The sequence below is a fragment of the Monodon monoceros genome, unplaced genomic scaffold, assembly GCF_005190385.1.
Source record: "Monodon monoceros isolate NGI ecotype Baffin Bay Population unplaced genomic scaffold, NGI_Narwhal_1 Super_Scaffold_6, whole genome shotgun sequence".
Classification (NCBI taxonomy): Eukaryota; Metazoa; Chordata; class Mammalia; order Artiodactyla; family Monodontidae; genus Monodon; species Monodon monoceros.
Genome location: NW_021703783.1, coordinates 2,538,889 through 2,566,859, shown reverse-complemented (window position 1 = coordinate 2,566,859; position 27,971 = coordinate 2,538,889). Strand labels below are relative to the sequence as shown.

The following is a 27,971-nucleotide window of genomic DNA, read 5'->3' as shown; positions in this document are numbered from 1 at the left end:
CCGCGACGCCCGGTGGTTTGACTTGTTTTTCGGTTGGGCTCTCGGCGTCTGCGGCTCTGGGCGGCGTGAGTAGAGTTCCGGGTTCCGGAACGGGGGTCAGGGAAGGGGTCTGGGGAGGAAAAGGCGGGTTGCGGGGAAGTAACTGCGGGAGGAGTGCGGAGGGGAGGGGTGTGAGTCTGAGAGGGCTCGTCGGGAGGCCGGAGGGAACCGTTAGCATCTGCCGGAGGGCTGGGGGGGGGGGGGAGGGCGCTGGAGGATGGGAGGCTGTGGTCACCGGGGGTCAAGACGGGGAGAAATGGAGAAAAGAGTACGGAATGTGGGCCCCTGGAATTCCCTCACCCCCCGCCAGTCTCAGCCTCACTTTCCTCACTTGTAAAGTTGAGGGGGTAATAAAAATACTAAACAGAGTTGTGGAGTAAAGAAAATAATAAATGTTCAAGTGCTAAGCAGATGTTAATTGTAAATAGATAAGCTATAAATATATATACCTAGACAGGGGTATCACAGGGATGGATAGAAGCTGGCTGAAACTCAGTAGTTTGTCTATAAACAAGGGTATCGTTCTTTCGGGAGATAGAACCATGTTCCCACCTACAGGGACCGTACACCATCGTGGGAGAGGTGGTAGCCACAAAGAGCTCTACTGTGTTCAGTTTTAGACAATTACAAATGGGATTCTTTTGCAGTTAGTTCATTTTTGGATGGAGAGACTCAGAGAAGAGATGGAGGAGGTAGTATTTGAGTTTTCGTGCGGAGATGGGATTTCATTAAGTGAAATTATGAGAGTGGAGGGAAGTATTGGCCAGCTGGAGGGAGGCTCATGAACAAAGGCACGGAGGCAAGGTTATCTGGAAACCAAGGGCACGTTAGGGGAGTGGAGGGAAGTAAGGTAAAAGAGGTAGGTTTGGTCCTTAAATTTAAAAAGGCATGACGTTTAGGCAGAGTTTGATTTAGTGCATTAGACTCTCAGGAGCCATGGATGAATGTTACGACTTATTAGAAGATGGTCCAGGAGAGGGGCGGGGTGGTAAAACAGTTAAGCCATTGTAGTAGGGTGGGTAAGAAGATGTGGAGATCCTGAGTTAACATAGCCATTGTCCGAATATACAGGATTTTCATACGGTTGGATGAAAGGGTCAAGAGAAGGAGTATTGAAATGATGAATTTAAATTTTCAAGTCCAACATAGAGTATGGATACCAAGGGGGAAAGCAGGGGTGGGATGAATTGGGAGATTGGGATTGACATATATGCACTATTGATATTATGTAAAAAGACATCTAACGAGAACGTACTGTAGAGCACAGGGAACTCTACTCAGTGCTCTGTGGTGACCTAAATGGGAAGGAAATCCAAAAAAGAGGGGATATATGTATACGTAGAGCTGATTCACTTTGCGTACAGTAGAAACTAACACAGTATTGTAAAGCAACTATAATAAAAATAAAATTAAAAAAATAAAATTTCAAGTCCAGGTGGTTTGGAAGATGCTGAATTATTAACTAAAATATGAAAAAAGGAATATGTTTGGATGACAAAGATGCTGTATTTGGTTTGGGAAGTGTTAGCTTTGAGGTGCTAAAAAATATGTGACTTGAATGATTTTTTTTTTTTTTAATATTAAGGAGTTTCATAGGTCAATTTTGACCAAATCTTTGGGTTCATGACCCAGGAGTGAGCTGCTTCAGTCTGGGATTTTTTTTTTTTTTTAAGTTAAACATTTCAAGCTGCAGTGGGACATATAGGTGAAAATGTCTGTTACATAATTGGAAATTCAAGTCAGGAGATGGAAAGAGATGTCATTTAGTCATTAAACAAGTATTTGTTAGTTACTCTTTGCCAGGTAGTGTTTTAGATGATAGAGGTAATCATAAAAGCAGTGGGAATAATGATGTTCCTGAAGAAATAGATAGAGGAAGTAGTAAAGAAAGTTGAAGACAGAGCCTTTTTTTTTTTTTTTTTTTAATTTATTTGGCTCTGCCGGGTCTTAGTTGTGACATGCAGGATCTAGTTCCCTGACGAGAGATGGAACCAGGCCCCCTGCATTGGGAGCGTGGAGTCTTAACCACTGGACCACCAGGGAAGTCCCTGAAGACAGAACCTTTTGAACCAAGGGAGTAAAATCTTCAGTGAAAACAGCAGTCACCTGCATTTATTGAGTGCTTAAATGTGTTGGACACATGCTCAGCCCTTTTGTTCATTTAATCCTTACACCAACCTATGACATAATGCTATTATTATCCCCATTTTCTAATAAGTAACTGAAGTTTAGAGAGGTTAAGTAAAAACTTGCCTGAGGTCACACAGCTAATAGGGGACAGAACCTTGACTCAAATCCAAGTCTGTCTGATTTCAGAGCTCTCAACGACAAAGCAATATTTTAAAAGGGAGGTTAACACTGTCAGGCACACAAATGCAGGAGTGACTTGTTGAATGGAGGAGGATGGGAAACAATAGACACAGCCCACCAAATAAAGATAATATCAATGGCTTTGTATTTATCTTAAATTTAGCATGATGGGTCCTCTACCTTAATATCCACTTAATTTCTCTTGGTTATTTATAGAAACTTTTCTGCATCTCCCTCTCCTATAATTTCAGCAAAAGAATTGTAAATTTGTTTTGCATGTAAATTTGTTGCAGTAAACCTTCATACTAAGGCTGTTCTTTTGTGTGCTTGTCCATCGAAATACTAAATGCCATTCTGATTTTATTTGAAAATAATAATAAGGAAGAATGCCTTCATAGAATTTCAGGATTTGGAACTACTTTAAAGAATACTACATTCTAAAACATCACATTCTGGGGTGTCCCCTGGTGGTCCAGTGGCTAAGACTCCACCTTCCAATGCAGGGGGCACGGGTTCGTTCCCTGGTCAGGGAACTAAGATCCCACATGCCCAGCAGTGTGGCAAGAAAAATAAATAAATAAACAAAAAATCAAACATCACATTCTGATGCTGTCAGAAGCACATCTGATGCTGGTGGGGAGGGACCTGTCTGTACGTCCTGTACTTTTTTTCTGTTCCTGACCTCATTTTGAGTTTTTGTGTATTTGACAGGTGGGAAAGGACAGCATGAACTTTACCCCGACGCAATCTCCTGTCTGCAGAAAGTAAGACATTTGCTTATTTTTGAGCTGTTGAAATAAAGAATCCAGACTTCTGTCACCTTAGTACACATTGGCCTAGGAACTAGAAGAGTTTTGGATTTGGACTATATTAGACCTCATTTCTCTAATGATGTGGAATTTAGATTAAAAACTACGACATAGTAAATGTTAACACAAGAATACAGGCATTTTATGTGGGCCTCATACGGTGCCAGTGGACCCTTGGATTATAGAGGAAACAACCAATAGACAAACACAGGGGACTTTGGACTCTGCCTCTGTGTCAACCTGCATGATGCCTCATCTCCATCCTCATTGCCACACTCTCGTTTGCAGACTCTCAGAAATGCCTCTTAGTTTATCTATTAACCTATATCCCAGAGTTACAAGGCAACACCTTTTCAAAACATGAAACTAAGTACAGTAATATTTCTGTTGTGAGCTTTTGATGATTGAGAAAATGTTTGTTCTTCCTGCTAGCTGAAAGTGGATTTTAATGTCTTTCCTGTACGTGCTCACTTATTAAAAGTGCTGCCCATAACCTTCATTAACTATAACTCTGGGCTTCTGGTATAAAATTTCTCTACTCTGTGGTCTATTTTGTTGTTGTATAATAAATTGCAGGCAGTTAGCCAAAGTGGATTAATTCTCACATGAGGATTTCTCCACTTATGTATCATTTGTTTTCTAACTTTCATTGTTTTCACCTTACATCTCTTGTTTGCTAAAAGCAAACAAACAAAAAATCCCTCTGGTCCAGCCTTTGATTAGCCTTTGATCTTGGCTGGTCTTGGTCCATGTAATTCAAGTCTTTGATGCTAGAGACTAGGGTCTGATTGGTCGTGTGGTTACTGACTAGCCTGTATTTTCTAATCCTGAATCTTTATCATGCCCTTCCTTAAAAGTTTTCCCACTTATATAACTACCCCTAAAAATAAACTGTTTCATTATGCATGTTCTAATCTTAAATGGCAATATCATCTGTATATGCATCTACATACGTTTTTGCATTTAATGTTTGGATAATTCATTCATATTCACACATGTATCTGTAATTCATAGTTTCTATAACTTTGAGAATATTCCACTGTATGAATATACCATAGTTTATCCACTATCCTATCAGACAGACATTGGGAGCTTTACTGTTTTTGTTGTCACGAATAATGTTATTATGAACATTTTTGTATGTGTTACCTCATATGTCTGTGCAGACAAAGGAAATTGCAATTTTACTAGATTGTGCCAGTTTACTGTCTGTAGTTTCACCAAATTACACTCCATCAACAGCGCATAAGTTCCTATTGCTGTATGTCTTATAGTATCAAATTTTTGACTGTCACTATCTGGTCTTACTTAGTTGATATTCCTTTTTTTTTTTTTTAATGATTTTTTTTACTCTCTAACTTGTATTTTGAATCCAGCCTTAAACCTTTAATACCTGGAAAGCAGTTCATAAGATTATTCACAAACCTGTAACATCAAACTTTCAAGGTTTGTGAGCACCTTAATTATAAGCACTTTAAGGACATAAACCTGATTTTTAATTTAAGAAATTGTAACATCTCATAAATGTCCAGACAGTTTATGAACGTGTCCTTCCTAATCTCACACAGGCTGACGGCTCTCCCCAAGCAGGAGGCTGCCGGTGGCTTCAGTGGCCCCACCAGGTGGAAGGGGGTGTCTTTCTCCGATTCTGTGCAGTCAACTCCCTTGCCTTCAGTGGAAGATCGTCTGGCCGTCCTCTGCCCTTCTCAGGAGCTTCTAGAATATTACCAGAAGATGATGTCTGAGTGTGAGGCAGAAAACGAGGGCCTGTTGAAGAAGCTGGAGCTGTACAGAGAGGCCTGCGAAGGGCAGGTGAGGAGGAGCCGGTGCACCCTCGTGCACTCTGCGTGAGCCTGTCCCTTGCTGAGAAGGCCTTCGAGTGCCAGCTGGTGTCACAGTACACGTGTCAACATCCTCTTTTTTTTTTTTTAATTAATTAATTTATTTTTGGTTGCGTTGGGTCTTCGTTGCAGTGCATGGGCTTCTCATCGCAGTGGCTTCTCTTGTTGCGGAGCACAGGCTCTACGCTCGCGGGCTTCAGTAGTTGTGGCTCGTGGGCTCAATAGTTGTGGCTCGCGGGCTCTAGAGCGCAGACTTAGTAGTTGTGGTGCACAGGCTTAGTTGCTCTGCGGCATGTGGGATCTTCCCAGACCAGGGCTCAAACCCATGTCCCCTGCATTGGCAGGCAGATTCTTAACCACTGCGCCACCAGCAAAGTCCTCAACATCCTCTTTTGATCCCCTCCACCCCAGCTGAGCTGCCCACCGTCTGGGTGCCCCGTTGGATCACGATGCCCTAAAGTGCTCCATCTCTAAAGTCTTCACTCTTTGTCTCAGCCTCTTGTGCACCTCTGGTTCTCTCTCCCTCACACCTGACTTCGCTTCGGTGTCGCCTCCACAGCTCCTGGCTTCTCAGTGTGCTCAGGGCAGCAGGGCAGCTTCTGGCCACCGTGTCCCGCTTCTAACCCGAAGCCCATGGGCTTCTTTCCAGTAGTCTAGTCGCTGTGCTGCCTGCACGCGGCCCTGCTCATCTGCGCCCCTTGCCCGGCAGAAGCCCTCCCTGTGGCTTAACCCCATCCTCGACCACCTGTGTCCTGGAGCAGGGCTTCTCAGCCTTGGCCTTACCGACGTGAGGGCTGATGATTCTTTGTTGTGAGGACCGTCCTGTGTATGCAGGACGTGTAGCAGCATCCCGGGCCTCTACTCGCTGGATACCAGTAGCCCACCCCACCCCCAAGTTGTGACAGTCCAACATGCCCCCAGATGTTGCCAAATTTCTCCTGGGGGCATAGGCAAAACCACCCCAGTTGAGAACCACTGTCCTAGGAAGGTCACAGGTCATTACAGGATAAATTCATGGTAAACAAACCATGTGTATCCTCAGTCACCACGCAGCAGTTTTCTTACCCATCAGTGGTCGGCTCCCCGTCCCTGCACGCCTGTGCCCTGCCTTCACTGCTCCGCTCCTGCCCGCAGGCTCCCTCTCTCCTCAGGCAGCCTTGCTTCCCAGTTCACAGAGGGAACACCAGCTTCCTGCCCACCCACACACTGTCACCTGTGTCCGTATCCATCTCCTCCTCCTTACTGATCCAGGGACCACAGTGAGCTGAATGATCCAGCACTTTCTGTGCTCCCCACCCCCCTTTCCTTCCTAAGAAACCCTGCTTTGCTACCTCGCCTCTTTGTGTTCTGTTTTTTGTGTTTTTTTTTTAAATTTATTTTTTGGCCATGCTGCATGGCTTTCAGGATCTCAGTTCCCCAACCAGGGATTGAACCCGGGCCATGGCGGTGAAAGCCCCAAATCTTAACTATTAGGCCATCAGGGAACTCCCCTTTGTGTTCTCTTTTTAACCTCTTGCCTGACGTTGGCTTTTCCTCCTCAGTATATGGACAGATTCAAGTCTTTCCCAACAAAAGAGAAAGGCACCCCTCTAGCTGCATCCCCAGCTACTCTCAGCGGGGAGGCGCCTTCTTTCCCAGCCACCCTTCCGGAATAGTTTGACTTCCTCACCCACTCGGCGACTCCTTGACTGCGGTTGGGTCCTGTCCTCGCTGCTCCACCTGTGGACTCCAGGACCTGTTGCCAAAATTACCTCATCTCTCTGTGCCCTTTGCAGTGTTCGTCACTGTCGACATCTCCTTTCCCAAAACTCTGCTCCCGTCTTGATTCCGGTGTCATTTTTCTTTCCCAGTGTCTGTCCCCCTCTCTGACCGGTTCTCAGTGTCCGTTAACAGCTCTCCTTCCTTAGTCTTCCCAAGTTCTTCCCGATTCCACCGTAAATGATCTCGTTTTATCCATGCATTGTAGTTCTGCCTATGGGACTGTGACATCCAGGTAACTAGTGCTGACTCGTTCTCCTCCTGAGCTCCAGGGTGGTGTGTCTGTATCTGAACGAACCTCCTTTTCCTCTCCCCGCCCATGCGTGCGCATAGACCACTGCCATTTCCCTCCATTCACCCCTGTCTCTTAACTTTTCTTTATTCTGTGGCTTCGTGACTGGCGTCATTGCCTGCAGTTCTGCCCAGCCCTCCATTCAGTCATTCGCTAAGACCCATTGATTCTGCGTCCTGAATGTCGCTCAGTCCCTTCCAGCCACCTCATCACTACTGCTGCCGCACTATTCAAACTCCAGTTTCATCTCACCTGAGCATCTTCCACGGTCTCAGCCTCCAGCGCCACACCGCCCTGGCCGCCTCTCACTTTCCACTCCAGTGATGCTGAGGTCCTCGTGGTCGGCCAAGCATTTCCGGCTCTTTGCTGGTTCGTGCTGGTTTACCACGCTCTTTCCCGAGAGCACTGCCCTCTGCTTGTCTCTAACGGCCTTCCTTTCAGGCTTCAGCTTTCTGGTGGCGGACTCTGACTTCCCCAACAGGCTCCAGAGATTCTTCTCCTGCCGTACCTTCCCCTCTACCATTTTTAATTTATTTTTTGGCCATGCTGCACGGCTTTCAGGATCTCAGTTCCCCGACCAGGGATTGAACCCGGGCCATGGCGGTGAAAGCCCCAAATCTTAACTATTAGGCCATCAGGGAACTCCCCTTTGTGTTCTCTTTTTAACCTCTTGCCTGACGCGTGCTTCTCCATTAAATAATTCTTGCATTTTAATTGGGCATGTCTGTCTCCCCACACAATTCCTCAGCTCTGTAGGCAAGAATCATACCTTTTCATCTTTGTTTTCCAGAATTTCATAACAATGCTTCTTACATAGAAAGCATTAAAAGTGTGACTAGAACAGGTGGATCATGTGGCGTCCTGGGTTCTCTCGTCTGTAAAAGGAACCGTGAGAGCTCTGATGTTGAATGCAAACGTCACGCTCACTTTGTAGTTTTAAACTTGTCTGTACACAGCCTGTTGTTGTCATTTGCATCCTGTATTGTTGAAACCATCCACTTTGTAATATTTCTACATGAACTGACTCTGCCGCATCTAACGAGAGATACTCCTATGAAGCCCAGTGTGTTTTCAACTAACTTTTTCCCCAGCATAAACTTGAATGGGATTTGCAGCAGAGGGAGGAAGAGATTGCTGAGCTGCGGAAAGCTCTAAGCGACGTGCAGGTCTGCCTCTTCCAGGAGCGGGAGCATGTCTTACGCCTCTACTCAGAAAACGACCGACTGAGAATCAGGTACCAAGTGAGAGAAGGGAAATGTTGGGGGTATATTTCTAAATCAAGCTCAACAAGATACATTTCTCTGTGGTCCTTCTCTTAGGTTGCATTCCCAGGGGACAGGCTCTGAGATGGAGATTTGCCTGCACGATGGTTAGCAGGGAGGCTCTTAGGAAGAACAGCTATGAGCGGATTTGGGTTGAGGGAGAATTTGAACTGTGATAGAGTCCACCGAGGTAACAGAGGCCTTAGCCAACCCCACAGGGGGTGGTCAGTCATTGCATGCAGGCTGCCACCAGGGAGATAAGCTCGGGAGAGGCAGCCCCCTTCAGCCAAGGGCAGCTCCCGGGTTATGGGCATCTTGGTCCTGAGGGCGGCATCTGAGCAGTGTCCCATGGCATCCACTACAGTGCACTTTTTTTTTATTGTGGTAAAATACACTTAACCTAAAATGTACCATTTTAATCATTTTTAAGTGTAGAGTTCAATATCAGTAAGTACATTCACGTCATCGTGCAGCCATACCACCATCCACCTCCAGAACCTTTTCATCATCCCAAACACTAAACCCTAACTCCCCATTTTCCCTCCCCCAGCCCCTAGTAACCACTCTTCTATTTTCTGTCTCTATGTATTTGACTATTCTAGGCCTCATATAAGTGGAATCATACGGTATTTGTCCTTTTGTGTCTGACTTATTTCACTTAGCATAATCTTTTCAAGGTTCATGCACATTGTACAACATATGTGTCAGAATTTCATTCCTTTTTAAGGCCAAATGATATTCCATTGTATGTATACACCACATTTTGTTTATCCATTCATGTGTTGATGGACATTTGAGTTGTTTGAACCTTCTAGCTGTTGTGAATAACACTGCTCTGGAGATGGGTGTACAAATACCCGTTCAAGTTCCTGCTTTCAGTTCTTTTGTGTATCTATCCAGAAGTGGAATTGTTGGATCAAATGCTAATTCTGTGTTTAATTATTTGTTTTGAAGAACCAGCATACTGTTTTCCACAGTGGCTGCACCATTTTACATTCCCACCAGCAGTGCACAAGGGTTCCAATTTCTTCTAAAGCACGCCAGCACTTGTTTTCCATTTTTTAAAAAAATTTATTTATTTATTTATTTATTTATTTTTGGCTGTGTTGGGTCTTCGTTGCTGCACACAGGCTTTCTCTAGTTGTGGTGAGCGGGGGCTACTCTTTGCTGCGGTGTGCAGGCTTCTCATTGCAGTGGCTTCTCTTGTTGCGGAGCACAGGCTCTAGGCGCGTGAACTTCAGTAGTTGTGGCTCGCAGGCTCTAGAGCACAGGCTCAATAGTTGTGGCGCACAGACTTAGTTGCTCTGTGGCATGTGGGAATCTTCCCGGACTAGGGCTTGAACCCGTGTCCCCTGCATCGGCAGGCGGATTCCTAACCACTGCGCCACTAGGGAAGTCCCTGTTTTCCATTTTTTAATAATAAGCCATCCTTATGGATGTCGGGCAGTATCTCATTGTTATTTTGATTTGCATTTGCCCTAGTGAGTACTGATGATGAGCATTTTCTCCATTGCTTATTGGTCACTTGTATATTTTCTTTAGAGAAACGTCTATTTCAGTCCTTCGCCCATTTTTGAATCGAGTTGCTTTTTGCTGTTATTTAGTCTTAGGAGTTCTCTATATATTCTGGATATTAATCCCTCATCAGATAAGTGATTTGCAAGTGTTCTCTCCCATTCTGAGAGTTGCCATTTTACGCTTTTGATAGTGTTCTTTGATGCACTAAAGTTTTTAATTTTCATAAGGTCCAATTTGTATATTTTTCCTTTTATTGCTTTTGCTTTTGGTGTCAAATCCAAGAAATCATCGCCAAATCCAATATCACTATGGTTTTTTCTAAGAGTTTTATAGTTTTCTTTTTTTTTAATTTGTTTATTTTTGGCTGTGTTGGGTCTTCATTGCTGCGCGCGGGCTTTCTCAAGTTGAGGCAAGCGGGGGCTGCTCTTCATTGTGGCACGCGGGCTTCTCACTGTGGTGGCTTCTCTTGTTGCAGAGCACAGGCTCCAGGCACGTGGGCTTCAGTAGTTGTGGCACATGGGCTCAGTAGTTGTGTCTCACTGGCTCTAGAGCGCAGGCTCAGTAGTTGTGGCACACGGGCTTAGCTGCTCTGCGGTGTGTGGGATCTTCCCGGACCAGGACTCAAACCCATGTCCCCTGCAATGGCAGGTGGATTCTTAACCACTGCGCCACCAGGGAAGCCCAGAGTTTTATAGTTTTCGATCTTACATTTAGATTTTGATCCATTTTGAGTTAATTTTTGTATATGTATTAGGTAAGGGTCCAACTTCATTCTTTTGCACGTGGATACCTAGTTTTCCCAGGACCGTTTGTTGAAAAGACTTTTTCCCCATTGAAAGATGAAAATCATTTGACCATCTATGCAGGACTTATTTATGGTCTCTCTGTTGTATTTTGTTGGTCTATTTGTCTGTCATTATGCCAGTACTGCACTGTTTTGTGTGTGTATGTGTGTGTGTGTTGTTTTGTTTTGGCCGCATTGCATGGCATGCACGATCTTAGTTCCCTGACCAGGGATCGAACCCGTGCCCCCTGCAGTGGAAGTGCAGAGTAGTAACTGCTGGATTGCCAGGGAATTCCCTTTGTTGTTGTTTGGAGTACCACACTGTTTTGATTACTGTAGTTTTGTACTAAAGTTTTGAAATCAAGCAGTGTGAGCCCTCCAACTTTGTTCTTTTTCAAGATTATTTTGACTATTTGGAGTCCCCTGAGGTTCCATATGAATTTTAGGGTAGATTTTTCTTTCTGTAAAAAATGTTGGGATTTTTATAGGAATTGCACTGAATCTATAGATTGCTCTGAGTAATATTGACATCTTAATGTTGCATCTTCCAGACCATGGACACAGAATGTCTTCCCACTTGTTTATTCTTTCATTTCTTTCAGCAGTATTTTCAGTGTGTAAGTCTTTCCCTTCCTTGGTTAATTCCTACATGTTTTATTCTTTTTGATGCTATTGTATATCAAATTCTTTTCTTACTTTCCTTTTCGGATTGTTGACAGTGTATAGAAATGCATGTTGAATTTGTGTTATGCTCCTTTGCTGAATTCACTTACTAGTTCCAAGAGTTTTTTGCGGAACCCTTAGGGTTTTCTATGTATAAAATCGTGTCATCTGTGAACAAAGGTAATTTTATTTCTTGCTCTCCAACTTGGGTGTCTTTTCTCTTTCTTCTCTACTTGCTCTGGCTAGGACTTCCAATACTTTGTTAAATAGAAGTTGTAAAATGGGTATCCCTGTCTTGTTCTTGGTCTTAGAAGAGAATTTTCAGTCTTTCACCATTGAGTATGATGGTAGCTGTGGGTGTTTCACACGTGGCTTTTATTGTGCAGAGGTTGTTTCCTTCCATCCCTAATTTGTTGAACGTTTTTGTCACAAAAGGGTGTTGGATGTTGTCAGATGCGTTTTCCGTACCAGATGGTGGTCGTACGTTTTCTTCCTTCGTTCTGTTAACGTGCTGTATTACTTCGATGGATTTTCGTATGTTGAACCATGCTTGCTTGCATTCCGGGAACGAATTCCACTTACTCATCATGCAGAACCCTTTTAATATGCTGCTGGATACCCGTTTGCTAATGTTCTGTTGAGGATTTTTATATCAATGTTCATAAGGGATATTGGCCTGTAATAGTTCTGTAATGTTTGTCTGGCTTTGGCATCAGGGCACTGCTGGCTTCATAGGAAGTGTCGCCTTTTCTTCAGTTTTTGGAAAAGTTTGAGAATGATTGGTGTTAGTCCTTCTTTAAATGTTTAGTTGAATTCACCACTGAAGCCGTCAGGTGGAGGGTTTTTCTTTGTTGGGAGGTTTTTGATTTACTGATTTAATCTCCTTAATAGTTTCGGCCTTGACCTCATGCAGAGCTTCCCTGGGCCATACTGAAAGCTCACCTTCCACGTCACCTGATTTATGGGTCAGAGTAATGTTCCAAAGTATGGAAAAGTTGTCTCCAGAAGCCGAGGAGCTCTTCCTGCATTATGCTTCCTTCTTGGTGGTGGTCGGTGTGAGGTGCAGGGATTTGTCCCTGCCAGTACCCTGGCAAGCCTAGATCACACTCCTAGAACTTCACTGGTGTGCTTCGTAGGGTTTACCTCTGACCCTTTAGAGCCCATGTAAGGTTCTAACACACTCGCCACTTCTTGTCTATCCAGTCTGATTTAATAGGATATCTCAGTAGTGAACTGATATGATGTGTGGAATGGCCAGATCCAGGTCCTTTTGGACAAATTTGATAGAGAGCAGAAGAGTTAACGAGGTCCTAGGGAAGCCTGTAAAAGTATACTGTTGTTCCCCTCACATGAATGAGAACTGCTCTGGTCCTGTTACGAGTGGGAAGGAATACATTTGCTTAATCAGTAGCCACACGCTGTGTTCCTAAAACCAAGTTAATTTGCTCTAGCAAAACTACTGCTACATCTGGCACAGTCACCGGAATTGGACCTACTTGGTAGTAGCCCACTGTTACTGTGTGGTTTTGCATGAGTCATACTTGTGAATTGATGGGGATTTGATGGGGACCTCCACCCCCGCATCCTTTAGGTCTTTATTTGCCATCGTGGCTGGGGTGGGGTGGGGCAGTTTCAGAGGCTGCCACTTGCTTTAGCACAGAAACCAAGAAAGCAATTTGGAGGCTTTGCCAGCTACCAATTATGTCCGTTCCAATTATACATTTGGAGATGGGGGAAATGACCACTGACTGGGTCTGGATCCAGTGGACCCACTTTGAGCTTGAGCTGGACCTGGACCAAAATTCCGTTTATTGCATGGTTCCCAAATGCCCTAGATAATGCTCACGTCACCAGGTGTCAGCTGAGACTCTGTATCCAGCAATCCTTGAAATGTCTGGGTATTTCCTTTCCCACAGTGTACAATTACTTGAATAAATGGCTTAAGCCCTTGGAGGTAATGAGGGAATCATTACAATGTACACTTGCTGTGGTATCACCAGGTCTTACTTCCTGGGAGATACAGCTTCTCCTTTAGGTAACAGTCTCTGGGTCTTAAAACTAGCAGAGGTATGGAAAATGGGTCAGAGATTGTGAGTTTGTATAGAATATACAGCCCCCAGCTCCGCCCCATTTTCTTTTCTCTCTCTTGGCTGTGCCGCGCAGCATGTGGGATCTTAGTTCCCCAACCAGGGATGGAGCCCATGCCCCCTGCAGTGGAAGTGCGGTGTCCTAACCACTGGACAGCCAGGGAAGTCCCCCCCCCCGCCATCTTAATTTTATTTAATTGTTTAAGCTATACCCTGTTGATCACTCATCTGTCTTGCTCCTAAGAACACTGTGTTCTGTAACACATCGTATCACCGGCTCTGAAATATCATTTTAAAATTTGCTTCCTTGGTCCATTTCTGGTATCAACTGTCTTTGGTTGGGTTCCCTGGAAAACAAACTCTGCAATGGAGATTTGCTTGCAGGAGGTGTGTTGGGGAGCGCTCTCAGGAATAAACCACCTGTGAGGGAGTAAGGGAAGTCTGAGTGGGCAGAAGTTGAACTGCGATTCAGTTACAGCAGGCCTCAGTCACTGCCGTGGGATTGACATATATACACTAATATGTATAAAATAGATAACTAATAAGAACCTGCTGTATAAAAGAATAAAATAAAATTCAAAAGCATTTAGAGGTAAGGTCTAGATAAGTCCTGTTTAACTTAATTCAGTTAATTAATGTTTTGGAGCCTGTGGCAGATGCTGACTCCTCTCTGTCGACCTTTTCTTTTTTAAATTTATTTTTGGCTGCATTGGGCCTTCGTTGCTGCGTGTGGGCTTTTCTCTAGTTGCGGCGAGTGGGGACTACTCTTCGCTGCGGTGCGCGGGCTTCTCATTGCGGTGGCTTCTCTTGTTGCAGAGAACGGGCTCTAGGCTCGCGAGCTCAGTAGCTGTGACTTGCAAGCTCTAGAGCGCAGGCTCAGTAGTTGTGGCGCACGGGCTTAGTTGCTCTGCGGCATGTGGGATCTTCCCGGACCAGGGCTTGAACCCGTGTCCCCTGCATTGGCAGGCGATTCTTAATCACTGCGGCACCAGGGAAGCCCTGACTTTTTTTAAATTGATGTATAGTTCATTGACAATGTTTCAGGTGTACAGAAAAGTGGTTCATTTATACATATGTATATCTATATGTATGTATGTATACATGTACATCTATTTTTCAGATTCTTATAAAGTTATTAAAGAATACTGAGTAGAGTTCCCTGTGCTATACGGTAGGTCCTTGTTGGATATCTATTTTATATAGAGTGGTGTGTATCTGTTAATCCCAAACTCCTAATTTATCCCTCCACTGCTTCCCCTTTGGTAGCTGTAAGTCTGTTTTCTATGTCTATGAGTCTATTTCCGTTTTGTAAATAAGTTCATTTGTATAATTTTTTTAGATTCCACATATAAGTGATATCGTATGATATTTGTCTTTCTCTGTCTGACTCACTTCACTTAGTATGATAATCTCTAGGTCCATCCATGTTGCTGCAAATGGCATTATTTCATTATTTTTATGGCTGAGTAATATTCCATTGTGTATATGTGTGTGTGTGTGTGTGTATATGCACCACATCTTTATCCATCCCTCTGTTGATGGACGCTTAGGTTGCTTCCACACCTTGGCTGTTATATTCAATAAAGAGTGCTGCTGTGAACACTGGGGTGCATGTACCTTTTCAACTTAGATAGTTTTCATCTTTTCCAGATATATGCCCAGGAGTGGGATTGCTGGATCATATGGTAATTCTATTTTTAGTTTTTTAAGGAACCTCCATACTGATCTCCATAGTGGCTGCACCAATTTACATTCCCACCAACAGTGTAGGAGGGTTAATCCTATTTAATTTTAACTTGAGGTTATCATTGCTTTAAAAATAAATGAGGGACTTCCCTGGCAGTCCAGTGGTTAAGACTCCGCACTTCCATTGCAGGGAGCATGGGTTTGATCTCTGGTCGGAGAACTAAAGATCCTGCATGCCAAGTGGCATCACCAAAAAAAAAGAAAAAGAAAAAAAAGTCAGAAGGGAGAGCCTTTAAACAAAAATTTACTTACTCTGGACACTGTTTGCTTATTCTCTATGAGAATTGCAGGGAGCTAGAAGACAAGAAAAAGATTCAGAATCTCTTGGCTCTTGTGGGACCAGACACTGGAGAAGTGACCTATTTTTATAAGGAGCCTCCCAACAAGGTAAGTAATCCTTTGTATAGCAGGGTGGGCATGGCTTTTACAAAATACAAGCTGGGGTCCATAATCAGAATAATTTTGGTACTTGTTAAAGAAGCTAGAAGGAGAATTAGCTATGGTAGTCTCACATTTACCTAAGTTTTCAAAGCGTTTTCTCTAATTACAAAGAGCTTTGTGAGTTTTTTTCTTTTTTTCCAAAAACCTTGGAAGTAACATTGTTTACCCCGTTTCACCATTTGGAAACCTAAAGCTCAGAGGAGATGTTTTGGATGAGATTAGAGAGAACAGCAGGAGCAGACTTAGTGTGGGAACAAGTTTCAGTACTAGTTTCTTTTTAAATCTTTGTTTATACTGATGACAAAATTCATGCATGGTCTTTGTTAAAATAACACACATATTTCAGGAATCTAATATAAAAGTGGCAGTCTCCCATAATTCTGTACCCCAGAGATAAAGCTCTTTTTCCATTCATATAGAAATATTTGTGTATTTGAGATTTCCATTTTTTCACTTCTGTAAGCAGTTCTTCAATGAGCAGTTTTTATACATATCTATATATTCATACTTCTGTGTTTCTGTTACTTTCCTAAAGGACCTTGTCAAAGGCTGCTTTTTTTTTTTTTTGGCCAATATTACCAAATAACCCTGAAGTTTTATTTTTTCATTTATAGCACCAACACTGGTTTTATCCAATTTATATTCAAAACACTGGGTTTTATCCAATTTGTTACTTTGTCCACTTTGGTCTCTCATATGCATGACATCCTCATATGATTGTATCAATTTTGACCAATTTAATTTACGAATAATGTTTAATCTGCAGAACTAAAGCTAAAAAGTGAAATGTTGCATTTATAAGAAGGCTATTTCTGTACCTTTTTTTTCTCTTTTTTTTTTTGATTCTTCAGGTCAGCATTTTCCAAAAGACTATCCAAGCTGTAGAAGTAAGTGAACAGAATGAATCTTCAGCTTTCAGAGCAGGTACCAACCACATTATTAGAAATTCTTATTGATGCAGAATTAAGAAGCACAGTACAAATAATTAGAAACTTTTTCATACCATACAGTGATAATGAATGTTCGTAATGATGCCTCTGGAGTCTAAGGTCTTATTGAGCTGCCTTTTTTTTTTTTAAACCTTTCCATGACGTTTTAATGAAGTAGAATAAAAAATATATAATTAACATGCTTATGGTGGTAAGTCATAAAACAGATTTGGACAACTTCTGGAATCACAGACTATTAATTAGCCTCTCTAAGCCTCAGTCTCCTTATCCTTCTTTCTCTTTTTTTAATGGAAATCCCAATTTTATTTCTTCTTCTTTCTTTTCAGTTGAGATATAATTGACATATAACATTAGTTTCTAGTGTACAACATAGTAATTTGATATTTGTATATATTACAAAATGTTCACCACAGCAAGTCTAGCTAACATGCATCACTACGCATGTGGTTACAAGTTGTTTTTTTGTGTGTGATGGGAGGTTTTAAGATCTACTCTCTTACAAAGAAAATGAAAACTTTAATTTGAAAATATACGTGCATCCCAATGTTCACAGCAGTATTATTTATAATGGCCAAGATATGGAAGAAACCCAAGTGTTCATCAATAGATGAATGGATAAAGAAGATGTGGTGTGTATATAGATACACAATGGAATACTACTCAGCCATAAAAAGGAATGAAGTGTTGGCCATTTTCAGCAACATGGATGGATTTAGAGGGCATTATGCTAAGTGAAATAAGTCAGACAGAGAAAGACAAATATCGTATGTTATTACTTACATGTGGAAGCTAAAAAATAAAGCAAACTAGTGAGAATAACAAAACAGAAACTGACTCACAGATACAGATACAGAGAACAAACTAGTGGTTACCAGTCGGGAGAGGGAAGGGAGGAGAGGTGAAATAGGGGTAGGGGATTAACAGGTACCAACCACAATGTATAAAATAAATAAGCTACAAGGCTGTATTGTACAGCACAGGGAATATAGCCAATACTTCATAATAACTATAAATGGAGTATAATCTGTAAAAAATTTGAATCATTGTGTTGTACACCTGAAACTAATGTTGTAAATTAACTATACCTCAATTTAAAAAAAGAAAAAAATAAATAAGCTTCTTTTTTTTTAAATGTTTATTTATTTATTTTGGCTGTGCCGGATCTTAGTTGTGGCATGCAGGATCTTCGCTGTGGCATGTTTAGTTGCGGTATGCAGGATCTTTAGTTGTGGCATGCAGGCTTCTTAGTTGTGGCATGCACTTGTGATCTAGTTCTCTGACCAGGGATTGAACCCAGTCCCCCTGCGTTGGGAGCGCGGAGTCTTATCCACTGGACTACCAGGGAAGTCCCTAAATAAGCTTCTTGAATTATCTAAAGAATTAAATTATGTTTAGTGCAATTTTAGTGTTGCTTATTTTTAAAATCATCTTGTCCGTTGAAAATTGGGTTACACATTATAACTAAAATGTTTGGACTTAGTATTTTTATTCATTACCCTTTCTAATTAAATAAGATTTTACAAAGAAAATAGACAACTCCAAAGAAAATTGAGTAGTGTATTCTTCAGAAAGATGAATATTACTATCCAGATGATATCCTAGCAGAGTTCCCTTAAGAGATTCCTCTTTGAACAATTTAGCACTATAGTTATTGTACACTGTCTTTTTTCTTCCTTTCCTTCCCTTACAGATAAAGGAAACCAAACTCCTCTGCAAAGGTAATGCTGATGCTTGAGTAGCAGAAAGAAAAGCTAGGTAAAGGTCTCCCCTCACTTTTATGTTCTATTTTAGATTCTAAAGGCAGCAGGAGAAAACCAGCAGTGAGACGGAAGGAGGAGAGTGCCCAGCTGCACCAGAGGGACGTGGAGACCCTCATCCTGCAGGTACAGACCACAACCATTTCTGTCCACCAGCCTGGCTCGGGCCTCACATATGCCTAGTGCCTCCTTGCCCACATGGTCCATCCAGACGCCATGTGATTGGAAGGCTGAGGTTCCTAATTTCCCAGGGTTCTGTGTTACAACCGTTACCCTGTATTCCACCATTCTAGCAGTGCTTTTCTGAACCTGCAGTTCATTCAGCTTGTAGGCTGAGCCCTCCCAACAAAGCCATCACAGTCAGAATTCCCTCTGCAGCTGGCGCCGAGACACACAGAGCTGCAGTTGTCTGTCCGATACACTGACCTTCGGGGATGAGTCCATTTGTCTGGTGCGTGTGTTCTAAAGTCTAGGAAAGTAGCAAGTCATCCTCTAACCACCTGGTCTCTCTGTGTCACTTGCAACCATGATTTTTCATCTAGTTGCACTCAAGTTCCTGTCCTTATCAGGGGGCGTATTGATTTAAATGACTGTTTCTCCGTTTGGCCAGTAGCTCCATTTGGGGTTGTGACGACCAGCCTCAGAGAAGGAAATTACATTATACACACTCTGCTCTACTTTTTAAATTTAACAATGAAGAAACGAGTCATTCTCTCTCTGTGCAACTAGGAAGTCTTAAAAGGGAGATGGTCCTAAAAGTCCAGAAAGGGAGATGGTGAGAAGATGAGAGTCCCAGGTAGGGGAGACTGGCTTTTCCAGCTTTCCTGGTGTGATTTTTGCTCGGTGTGGACGGAGTCTGTTCTTGTATCGCCTAAGCCCACTTGTAAGACAGTGAAGAGGAGTCCAGCTGAGATTTTTCTCCTGTTTGTTGTGCTGCTGTGCTTTTGTTCGTGGGGTTTTTGTTTTTAAATTTTTCTGGAGAAAGGCTCACTTAGAGGTGAGAAGTGAGTGGGGGAGGGCGGGAGTGGACACCTCGCCCCTTTGGCCCATCCAGGTGGAAGCGCTGCAGGCCCAGCTGGAAGAGCGGAGCAGGCTCTCGCAGGAGCAGGTGGCGGGGCTCGTGGAGGAGAGGCGGATCCGCATGGAGGAAGCACAGGCTCATCAGCGGAGGGATCGGGAGAGAGTCGCAGAGCTCACCAGAAGGTGAGTGTTCAGGAGGGCGCACCAGTGAGCTTAAGGTGTTTGCCGCTGGGTTAGAAGGTGGCAGTCCTGTCCGTTCGCAGCACAGGGTCCCGGCGCTGAGGACGTGTCTTGTCAGACGCCCGCCTCTCTCCAGGCTCCTGGGTGCGCTGATGCTTCTCCTGAAGGGCTGGGGGGATTCCACACACTCCCTTCAACCCATTTGCGGGTTTTAGCTTGATCTTATTGTCAAGAAATGTCCTTTTCTCCACTGATGTGTTACCTGACTCAGTGTAACATACCTGCACAAGAAAGTGGAAACCATCTGAACCCACTGTTCTGCCCCAGACCTGCCTGCCTGTCCCCCCGCTTTCTGCAGTCTGCTTTCGTTCCCCCATTTTACTAAGTGTGCCCTCTCTGATGTCATCACTGATTTCTTAATTTCTGTGACCAGTTACCTCTGCACAGTCCCAGCTGTAATGAGTGTCTTTCTATGTGTCTGGCCCCTCTGATCACCCCCTCTTTGAAATTAGTCTCCCTTGGTTCCTGCAGCACCTGTCTTTCCCTCCTGTCTAACCCTCCTCAGCCTTCTGTCCGCTTCCAGTGGCCAGAGCTGGGCCGTAAAGGCATCTTCAGGCGAATATGTTTGAACACCTCAAATTTACTGTGATTGAAACTCAACTTTCTCTTTCCCAACGAGCACCCCTCCCCCACCTCAAACCTGCTACTTCATTCTTTCCCCATTTCGTTTTTTTGTGTGTAATTCGTTTTATTTTATTTATTTTATTTTTGGCTGCGTTGGATCTTCATTGCTGCACACGGGCTTTCTCTAGTTGTGGCGAGCGGGGGCTACTCTTCGTTGCAGTGTGCGGGCTTCTCATTGCAGTGGCTTCTCTCGTTGCGGAGCACGGGCTTCAGTAGTTGTGGCACATGGGCTCAGTAGTTGTGGCTCACGGGCTTAGTTGCTCCGCGGCATGTGGGATCTTCCCGGGCCAGGGGTGGAACCCATGTCCCTTGCATTGGCAGGTGGATTCTTAACCACTGCACCAGCAGGGAAGCCCCCCATTTAGTTTAATGCTGTCACATCCACCTAGTTTACCAAGCTTGGAACCTCAGGATGATCTTCGACTCCTGGCTCTCCTGTTCCCTAATTCCAGACCCTGTCAGGTGTGAGCCTGAGAAATCTGTCCAGTCCATTCTCTGCCCTGTTTGTCTTACCACCTTGGCCCAGGCTGTGTTCTTGTTTAAATTGTTGCAGTAACTAACTGTGCTTCCTGGCACTGGTCCCCTTGTGCTCTGCAGCCTTCCTCACTGCGTGTATCTTCTGATGGAGTCCTGTTGCCTCAGCCCTTAGGAGCCTCATCCCTCAGCCTCTGCTCCTCTGTGGCTGTAGTTCACCTCATTCTTCAGTCAGACTAGTAACACCGTTGTTCACAGAGCACTTGCGGTGTAGCAGGCCCCTCACTATGCAGTGTCACCCCTTCTCTGACACCTTTCCCAAGCAGAGGTACACATCTCCTCCCCCATTTCCCGTGATGACCAGCATGACTGCGTGGTAGGCCTTTTCACCTTCTGTTGTAGCTGTGTCTTTGTTCCCAGGGTCTGACTGTAGCCTCTGCCCTGCCCCGTGTGCACAACAAATAATTCTTGAAGACTTGCTGATTTAGCTTACCTTCTCTTTTCTGCATTAAACTTCCTACATTTTAAAATAGTTTTTCACGTTGCATTCTTCGTCCTGTTGTGTTTTTTATTTGTCTTCTCAGACTTTTTTTAGTGTCTCTTCCTCCATTTTAAAGTGTGGTCACTAGAATTGGAGGTGATGCTCAAGTTGAGCTCTCTGATCAGTGCAGGTAGAAGATGCCTCCCAGCCCTCGGCAGGCTCTGCTTCTTTTAACACAGTGTCATGTTTGCATTTGGCTGGTACTTCTCCGTTTTTATTGTTGGTATTTTGTGCTTAAGCATAGCAGCTCCACTCTTTGTTGGGTTTTAATTGTTTTTAAGGGAACAATATTTTTAAATTGTCACGGTAAATTGTAATTTTATATCTGTCTTCCAGATTATTAATAACCGTCCTAGTTTAGCGCCATCTGCGTATCTGAGCACACAATCAGCTCCTTCCATTAGCTCATCATCCTGAGAGTATTGAATGGCATGAAATCCAAGGCTATTAATGGCTGCCCTTTAGGTGTCACTTTCAAACCATTTGTACGCTAACAAGATCATGCTTTCCCAGTTTGTAACTGAGACCATAACATAAGATAGAATAAAATAACTTGTTGAAAGCAAGAGCAGTCCTTGTGATAACTGAATCAATTCCTCCCTCTTTATACACGTGTGCACGTACCTAAATAAGGATATATATGTGTATTTTCTGTATATAATATATATATTCCTCTGGTGACAGTTACCTTTCTGGCATTATGTTATCATTTTCCCCTTATCTCTGTACTGTGTTACTCATGAAAAGAACTACATGGATCTGACATTTGTTCAGTGGAAAACTGCAGTGGTTGCCTCACGGTATTTAATACCTTTTGCGAGCAGTTTGATCATTTGATACAGTATTTTTCTAGCTGTTGATATTAAACTAATGAGCTCTAACTCTTAGGGATATTCTTTTCTGAAGATGGAAACATCATTTGCCTTTTCCTAAATCTCAGTCAGCAGGAATCTATATTTAGTACCTGTGTGTATCCAGTAGTTGGTACTGTCCTTGATGATCTAGTGGTATCGGGGCAAAAATAAATGATGAATAAGGTTAAGCGAGTGTCAAATTACAGCGCAGGGACGTAGATTTAAAGCGATGGGGAATTTCAGAGAATGAAGAGACTGCGTGGGCTGAAGTTGTTGAGGCGCCACCACGGAGAAAGTTGATTTCGAAAAGAGGCCAGGATTTGTTGCTGGGCAGCTTGCACGTGGAGCACAGCACAGAAAAAAGCAAAGCTGTTTTGACATTTTAGAACTCGTGTTAACCTTCATTCAGAACACCATGGTTTAGTTCTTTATTGTAAAGTCTGATGCCTGGGAAAAGTCCATACTTAGGCTGTGTGTAAATATTTCTATAGCCCTTCTAATCATATAACCTGCAATCAGCCCTCGGGAGAATATCTGTAATGACCAGTGTGTGAACCAGTGTCGATGCTTATACTTTGTCCAATAACATATATAAGATTGCCAGTGAACAGATGAAGCGTGTTTTTAAAACTGCTAATAATATTTTACAGAATTGACGTATTGTACCATCTTTAAAGGACCTGTGTCTTTGCTTTGTTTGGAATAACTGTGTCACGTGTGCTATAGAAGCATCTTCATGTCCACATTTGTACATTCTTTCCTAGTCTCCATCACACCAAGGAACTGCTCTATGAGAGCACCAAAGACTTTTTGCAACTCAAATTTGAAAACCAAAATAAGGAGAAGTCCTGGATGCTTGAAAAGGATCATTTGATGTCAAAGATTAAGCAATACAGGGTGCAGTGTAAGAAGAAAGAAGATAAAATTGGAAAAGTTTGGCCAGTTCATGAGAGTCATTACAACCAAAATGAATACATTAAGGTAGTTTCCTCTATCTTTTACAGAATTTTTTTTTTCTGGAATTGTTAAAAGAACTCAGAGAATTTCAAAGAACCTAATAATTGTCAAATAAGATCCATTTAGTCCGGGAAGCTGTTGTAGCAGCAACCTCAAGAAGTAGGTTTCAAAGAGTAGCTCATCATTATAGTGTTTGCAGATTCAGAAAATTAAAGTATGGCTTGATCGATAAATTCATTCAACAATTACTTGTCGCAGTCCTACGCTGAGCTAGGCTCTGGGGCAGTAAACAAGCTGTTACATTCTAATGGGTGAGAAACAACAGCAACATTAACAAATAACCAAGAAAACGATGGGTTATAAAAAAGTGGCTGGGAGTTCCCTGGTGGCCAGTGGTTAGGATTCTGGGCTCTCACTGCCATGGGCCCGGTTCAGTCCCTGCTTGGGGAACTGAGATCACACAAGCCACGTAGCGCGGCCAAAAAAAACCCAAAAAAATTTAAATTAAAAAAAAAATTAAGAAGTGGTACTAAGGAATAAAAGGGTTGTATGAAGATTATATATTGTCGTTGGAGGTGTACTTTCGTAGAGAAGCACAGGGACACCGTCTTAAGTCTGGTGTTTTTGCTGAGACCTGAAAAACGGGACTGAGCTTGCCAAACAGACCTCGGGGAAGAGCATGAGGCAGAGGGGAGAGCCGGTGTGAGGGAGGAGGTCATCGTGGGCCTGGAGGAATGAGCTCGGAGGTTGGGGGGGCGGCCCTCACGTGGGGCCTTCCTGGTCCTGCTGAGAAGACGCAGCGCTCAGCTTTTCTATGTCTTTGAAGGATTGTGTGTAAGGAAGTGACTTCTGATTTGGGATTTTTCAAGATCATTCTGGCTGCTCAGTGGAACATGTGTATTTTAAGTGTTGTTGATGTTTCTTCCTTTTTAAAGAAGAACTTCAGAAATATGTCCCAAAACGTATGTTGTAATGTCTTACTTGGTACAGTTCTGAACTCCGTTATCTGACTCTTCCCAGAACCAAAAATATTTTTTTTTATTTTAAAGAATTTCTACTGTGTACACTTTAGGAAAAAAGCTAAGAGATTCCTCTAGAAATAGGTTTTCAAACATTCTCCAGAGTTCCTTGCTGGAGTCTTGTTGCTTAACTCATTTTGTACTTCTAGAAATCCTTTCTTTACCTAAGTGCTATATGAGTAGTCTGAATTCCAGAACAGAGTATTAATTTCTTTTTCCTTTTGACCTACAGTCCCTGAAGGAAAAGATAGTACAAGAGAAAAAGCTGTCCAGCATGTACCAAGAGCAGTGCATTTCCCTAGAAGAAGAACTTGCCCAAATTCGTGAGGAGGAGGGAGTGAGGAGAGAGATCTTTAAGGTGTGAAGTTCTCTGCACTCGCGACGGGGTGGGCAGTGCAGCTGGCGCAGGGATGCTCCCTGAGCTCCACAAATGCCCTTCTGTGTCCCTGTGTTTAGGATCGCACCAACAAGATGGGGAGGCGTCTACAGGTCATGACGAAACGCTACGAGGCCTTGGAGAAACGACGTGTCTTGGAAGTAGAAGGCTTTAAGACAGATATTAAGGCTCTCAAGCAAAAACTGAAAGACTTGGAGCAGATGCTCTATAAGGTAATTGATCCTGAATTACCAAGAGGGAGAAAAGAGGTGCAGGTGAGCCGACGGGCACGAGGGCCCCTCAGAGGAAAGCTGGGCCGCATCCCCACCCTTTCACTCTCACAAAAATCAGTTTAAACAGTGCATGCCGGAGGGAGGACAGAATAGACTGAAGTAATTGAATGACGGCATCATCATACTCCCACCTAAGCCAAACTCAACAGAAATGTTCATCCCGCCCAATTCAAGAAGTAGATTAAAAGAACTGTGTCTACGGGGAATTCCCTGACGGTCCAGTGATTTGTACTCGGCGCTTTCACTGCCAGGGCCGGGGTTCAGTACCTGGTCGGGGAACTAAGATCCACAAGCTGCACGGCGCGGCCGAAAGGAAACAAAGAACTGTGTCTGTTTTACAAATGGGGAAAGTGAGTAGCTGAGTTAAAAAGCAATTTTTCCTGTCAGACCTGGCTTTGTGTAGAATCCGAGTTGCCCTCAGTGCCTCCTTAGAGAGGTTTAACCAGTCACCCACACACCCTGAATGATCACTGTGTGACAAGCAGGTTAATGACAGAAAAGAAGAGATGCTTTCTTTCATTGTTTGGCAAATTTACTAATAATGTTTATATCGGTCTCTTCTTTTTACTCATTGTTAATTGCTGATTGACCTCTATCTCAAGGCTCCTTTACTATTGTGTGGGAAAGCAAAGCGTCTCATGCCTTTTGTGCCTTAATTCTACTCCATATTTTCCTTCTTTTAGCTAGTCACTAAACTAAGGATCGAAGCTATCCTATGTACTAAAAGACTCATAAAAAGGAGCCAACAGAGCCTGGTCTTTATGACTGGTTTCTCTCTGGCATCTGCCGTAATCATTTCTTCTTCTTCTTTTCAAATCTCTAGGCAACACTTAACACCCGGGCAAACCAGGATCTTGCCATCCTGTGTGAGGTTCGTGACAGCAACAGACGGGCACATAAAATACAAGGAGAACTGAAGAACCTCAAGTCCAAAGTATTCAGCCTGGAGAACGAACTTAGACTCTGTTGATGTTTACTTTTTAGTACTGGCGCACGTCTGGAGTAGGTCTGCTTCCTGAAATGCGAGGAAAAGGTCACCTTCTCCCAGAAACCGTAGGTACAGAGTTGTCTAGAGTAGTGGTATCCATTATTATAAAGGCAAGGTAAAGATCAGCTTTTTTTGCACCCTAAGCTTTATGATTTTTGCTGTCCTGTTAACCTTTTCTGTGTTTTTTTTGGGGGGGGGTGGGGCTGGGGGTGTGATTTGGTCTGGATTATAATCTGAATTATTTACAGACTTTCCCACATTATTTCTCCCATTTATAATGACAGGGTTTTTTTTGTTTTTGTTTTTTTTAAGAAGACAATGACAAAAAAGAAAGCATTTTTGCTGTGAGCTTGGCTGAGTGTTAGTGGGAGGAACGCCTACCCCAGGAGATAAAGACCCTGGTCTCAGTTTGCCTTTCTCCTGGGCAGAGGGCAAAGGCTGCAAATCACAGCCTGTCAGACGCGAATCGGCCGCAGTTCTGTCAGCCCTGAGCTGTAGGGCCTGAGTTCCTTTCTGGACACCCCATCTCAGGAAGTTTCACCAGAGGGCACCAGAGGCCCTACGCTTAAGCAAAATGTTTGTCTAGGAAAGGAAAGGTGCCACTTTGGTAAGCATGAGTGAAACTTCAGTGATCCTTGTATGAAAATTTCAGTGTTTTACCAGTACTATGGTGGTTTTTTTTTTCGTTACGCGGGCCTCTCACTGTTGTGGCCTCTCCCGCTGCGGAGCACAGGCTCCGGACGCGCAGGCCCAGCAGCTCACGGGCCCAGCTGCTCCGCGGCATGTGGGATCTTCCCGGTCCGGGGCACGAACCTGTGTCCCCTGCATCGGCAGGCGGACTCTCAACCACTGCACCACCAGGGAAGCCCCAGTACTATGGTTTTTTAAAAATAATGTACATATTTTAATTTAACTATTTTTCAATAAAATATATAATTGAAAATATTCTATTTGAGTTTTCTATAATCGCTTGTTAAAACCACTTTTATACTTTATTGATGACTCAGTTTACTTACCTAGTCCATGGTTTCTACAGTGCTGTACAAGTATTAAAGTTCTCCTAAATGCATCCCTTGAAATCATCTCGTTTTGGAGGTAGCAAAGATAGTATAAGATGACGACACTAAAACCATATCCGTTTTTTCCATCTCTGTCCTTTTTCTAGGCAAATAGCTGTGCACTTGGGGCAAAGTCGTCGTGAATGTACCTGGCCAGCCTCTGGGAATTCAGTTGGTATTGGCTTAATATAGCATCATTCTGTTACCCCCGACAAAGGAAAGAGCTCAGGGTTTCATATTTGTGTTAAGGAAAAGTGGTGATTAAACTGTCAGTAGGAGATACTGCTTTTTTTTTTTCCCCCAAAGCCTATGATAGCAGATCAAGTGCCTTTCGCTAATAAACAGACAGATTCCCAGAGGGACCAGTCCTGGGCTTCAGAGGGATGTACGTCAGTGGGCGGTGCTTCCTTTTGTCCTAATAACACTTGAGGCCTTAGCTATCCATCACTGTTGCTGTTTGATGCTGGGCAAAACAAAAAGGCTTATCAAATCACAGGATTTCAGAATAAGAAGGAATCTTAGAGATTTTATTTCATATGTGACTTAGGCCTCCCCCCACTGGGTTCAGCCGTGAGTCAATAACGTTTCTAGCACCCTGGCCTCAATTCCAGCGACATTCGTCGGTCTTCATATTAACCACACACTAGTGTAGCCGCTCTCTAAACCTCATTGTCAGTTAAAGCTACTCCGTCACCAAGAGGCAATAAAGAGTAGTGGGAAGAGCACAGGCTTTGGAGACTCACAGATGTAGGTTCCGTCATGCCTCTCACTAGAATTCCAGGCTCTAGTCTCTACCTAAACAATGGAGGTCAAGCTACCTGCTTAAGCAGGGTGATTGTGAGGATTAAGAAAGAGAAAATCTAGTAGCGGGAGCATGTAAAGAATTCTTACAACTCAGCGATAAAAAACAACACAGAAAGTGGCCCAGAGATCCAAATAGGCATTTCTCCAAGAAAATATACAAATGGACAAGAAGCCCATGAAAAGATGCTCAACATTAGTTACTAAAGAAGTGGAATCAACAATGAGACGCCACTTCACACCAACCAGGATGGCTAGAATAAACAAGATAGCAGTGCCAGCAAGGGTGTGGTGTGGAGAGACTGGAAGCCTCATGTATTGCTGGTGGGATTGTAAAACGGTGCTGTCACTTTGGAATGCAGTCTAGCAGTTACCAAAAGTTAAACACGCACCAAACGGGAAAGGGTGAGGAGGGATAAATTAGGAGTTTGGGATTAACATATACACACTACTATATATAAAATAGATA

The 27,971-nt window shown here is 43.3% G+C and overlaps 1 protein-coding gene across 4 annotated transcripts; it reads left to right on the top strand.

Annotated features, from left to right (window-relative positions):
• Positions 1-46: 46 nt before the first annotated feature.
• CCDC77 (coiled-coil domain containing 77) lies at positions 47-27,971 on the top strand. 4 transcript variants are annotated; one of them, XR_003791220.1, is made up of 13 exons: positions 47-65; positions 3,061-3,113; positions 4,727-4,970; positions 8,141-8,283; positions 15,400-15,496; positions 16,402-16,474; positions 18,292-18,383; positions 19,312-19,460; positions 22,775-22,991; positions 24,219-24,344; positions 24,443-24,595; positions 25,479-25,708; positions 26,809-27,971. XR_003791220.1 is itself a non-coding variant. In XM_029206375.1 (12 exons), exons 2-12 carry the CDS (start codon positions 3,076-3,078, stop codon positions 25,623-25,625), a joined length of 1,479 nt encoding a protein of 492 aa, XP_029062208.1. In that variant the 5' UTR covers positions 47-65; positions 3,061-3,075; the 3' UTR covers positions 25,626-25,815. The 4 variants fall into 4 exon arrangements, 1 of the variants encoding a protein (XP_029062208.1); XR_003791219.1 differs by having other exon boundaries at positions 25,479-25,712; XR_003791218.1 differs by having other exon boundaries at positions 25,479-25,758.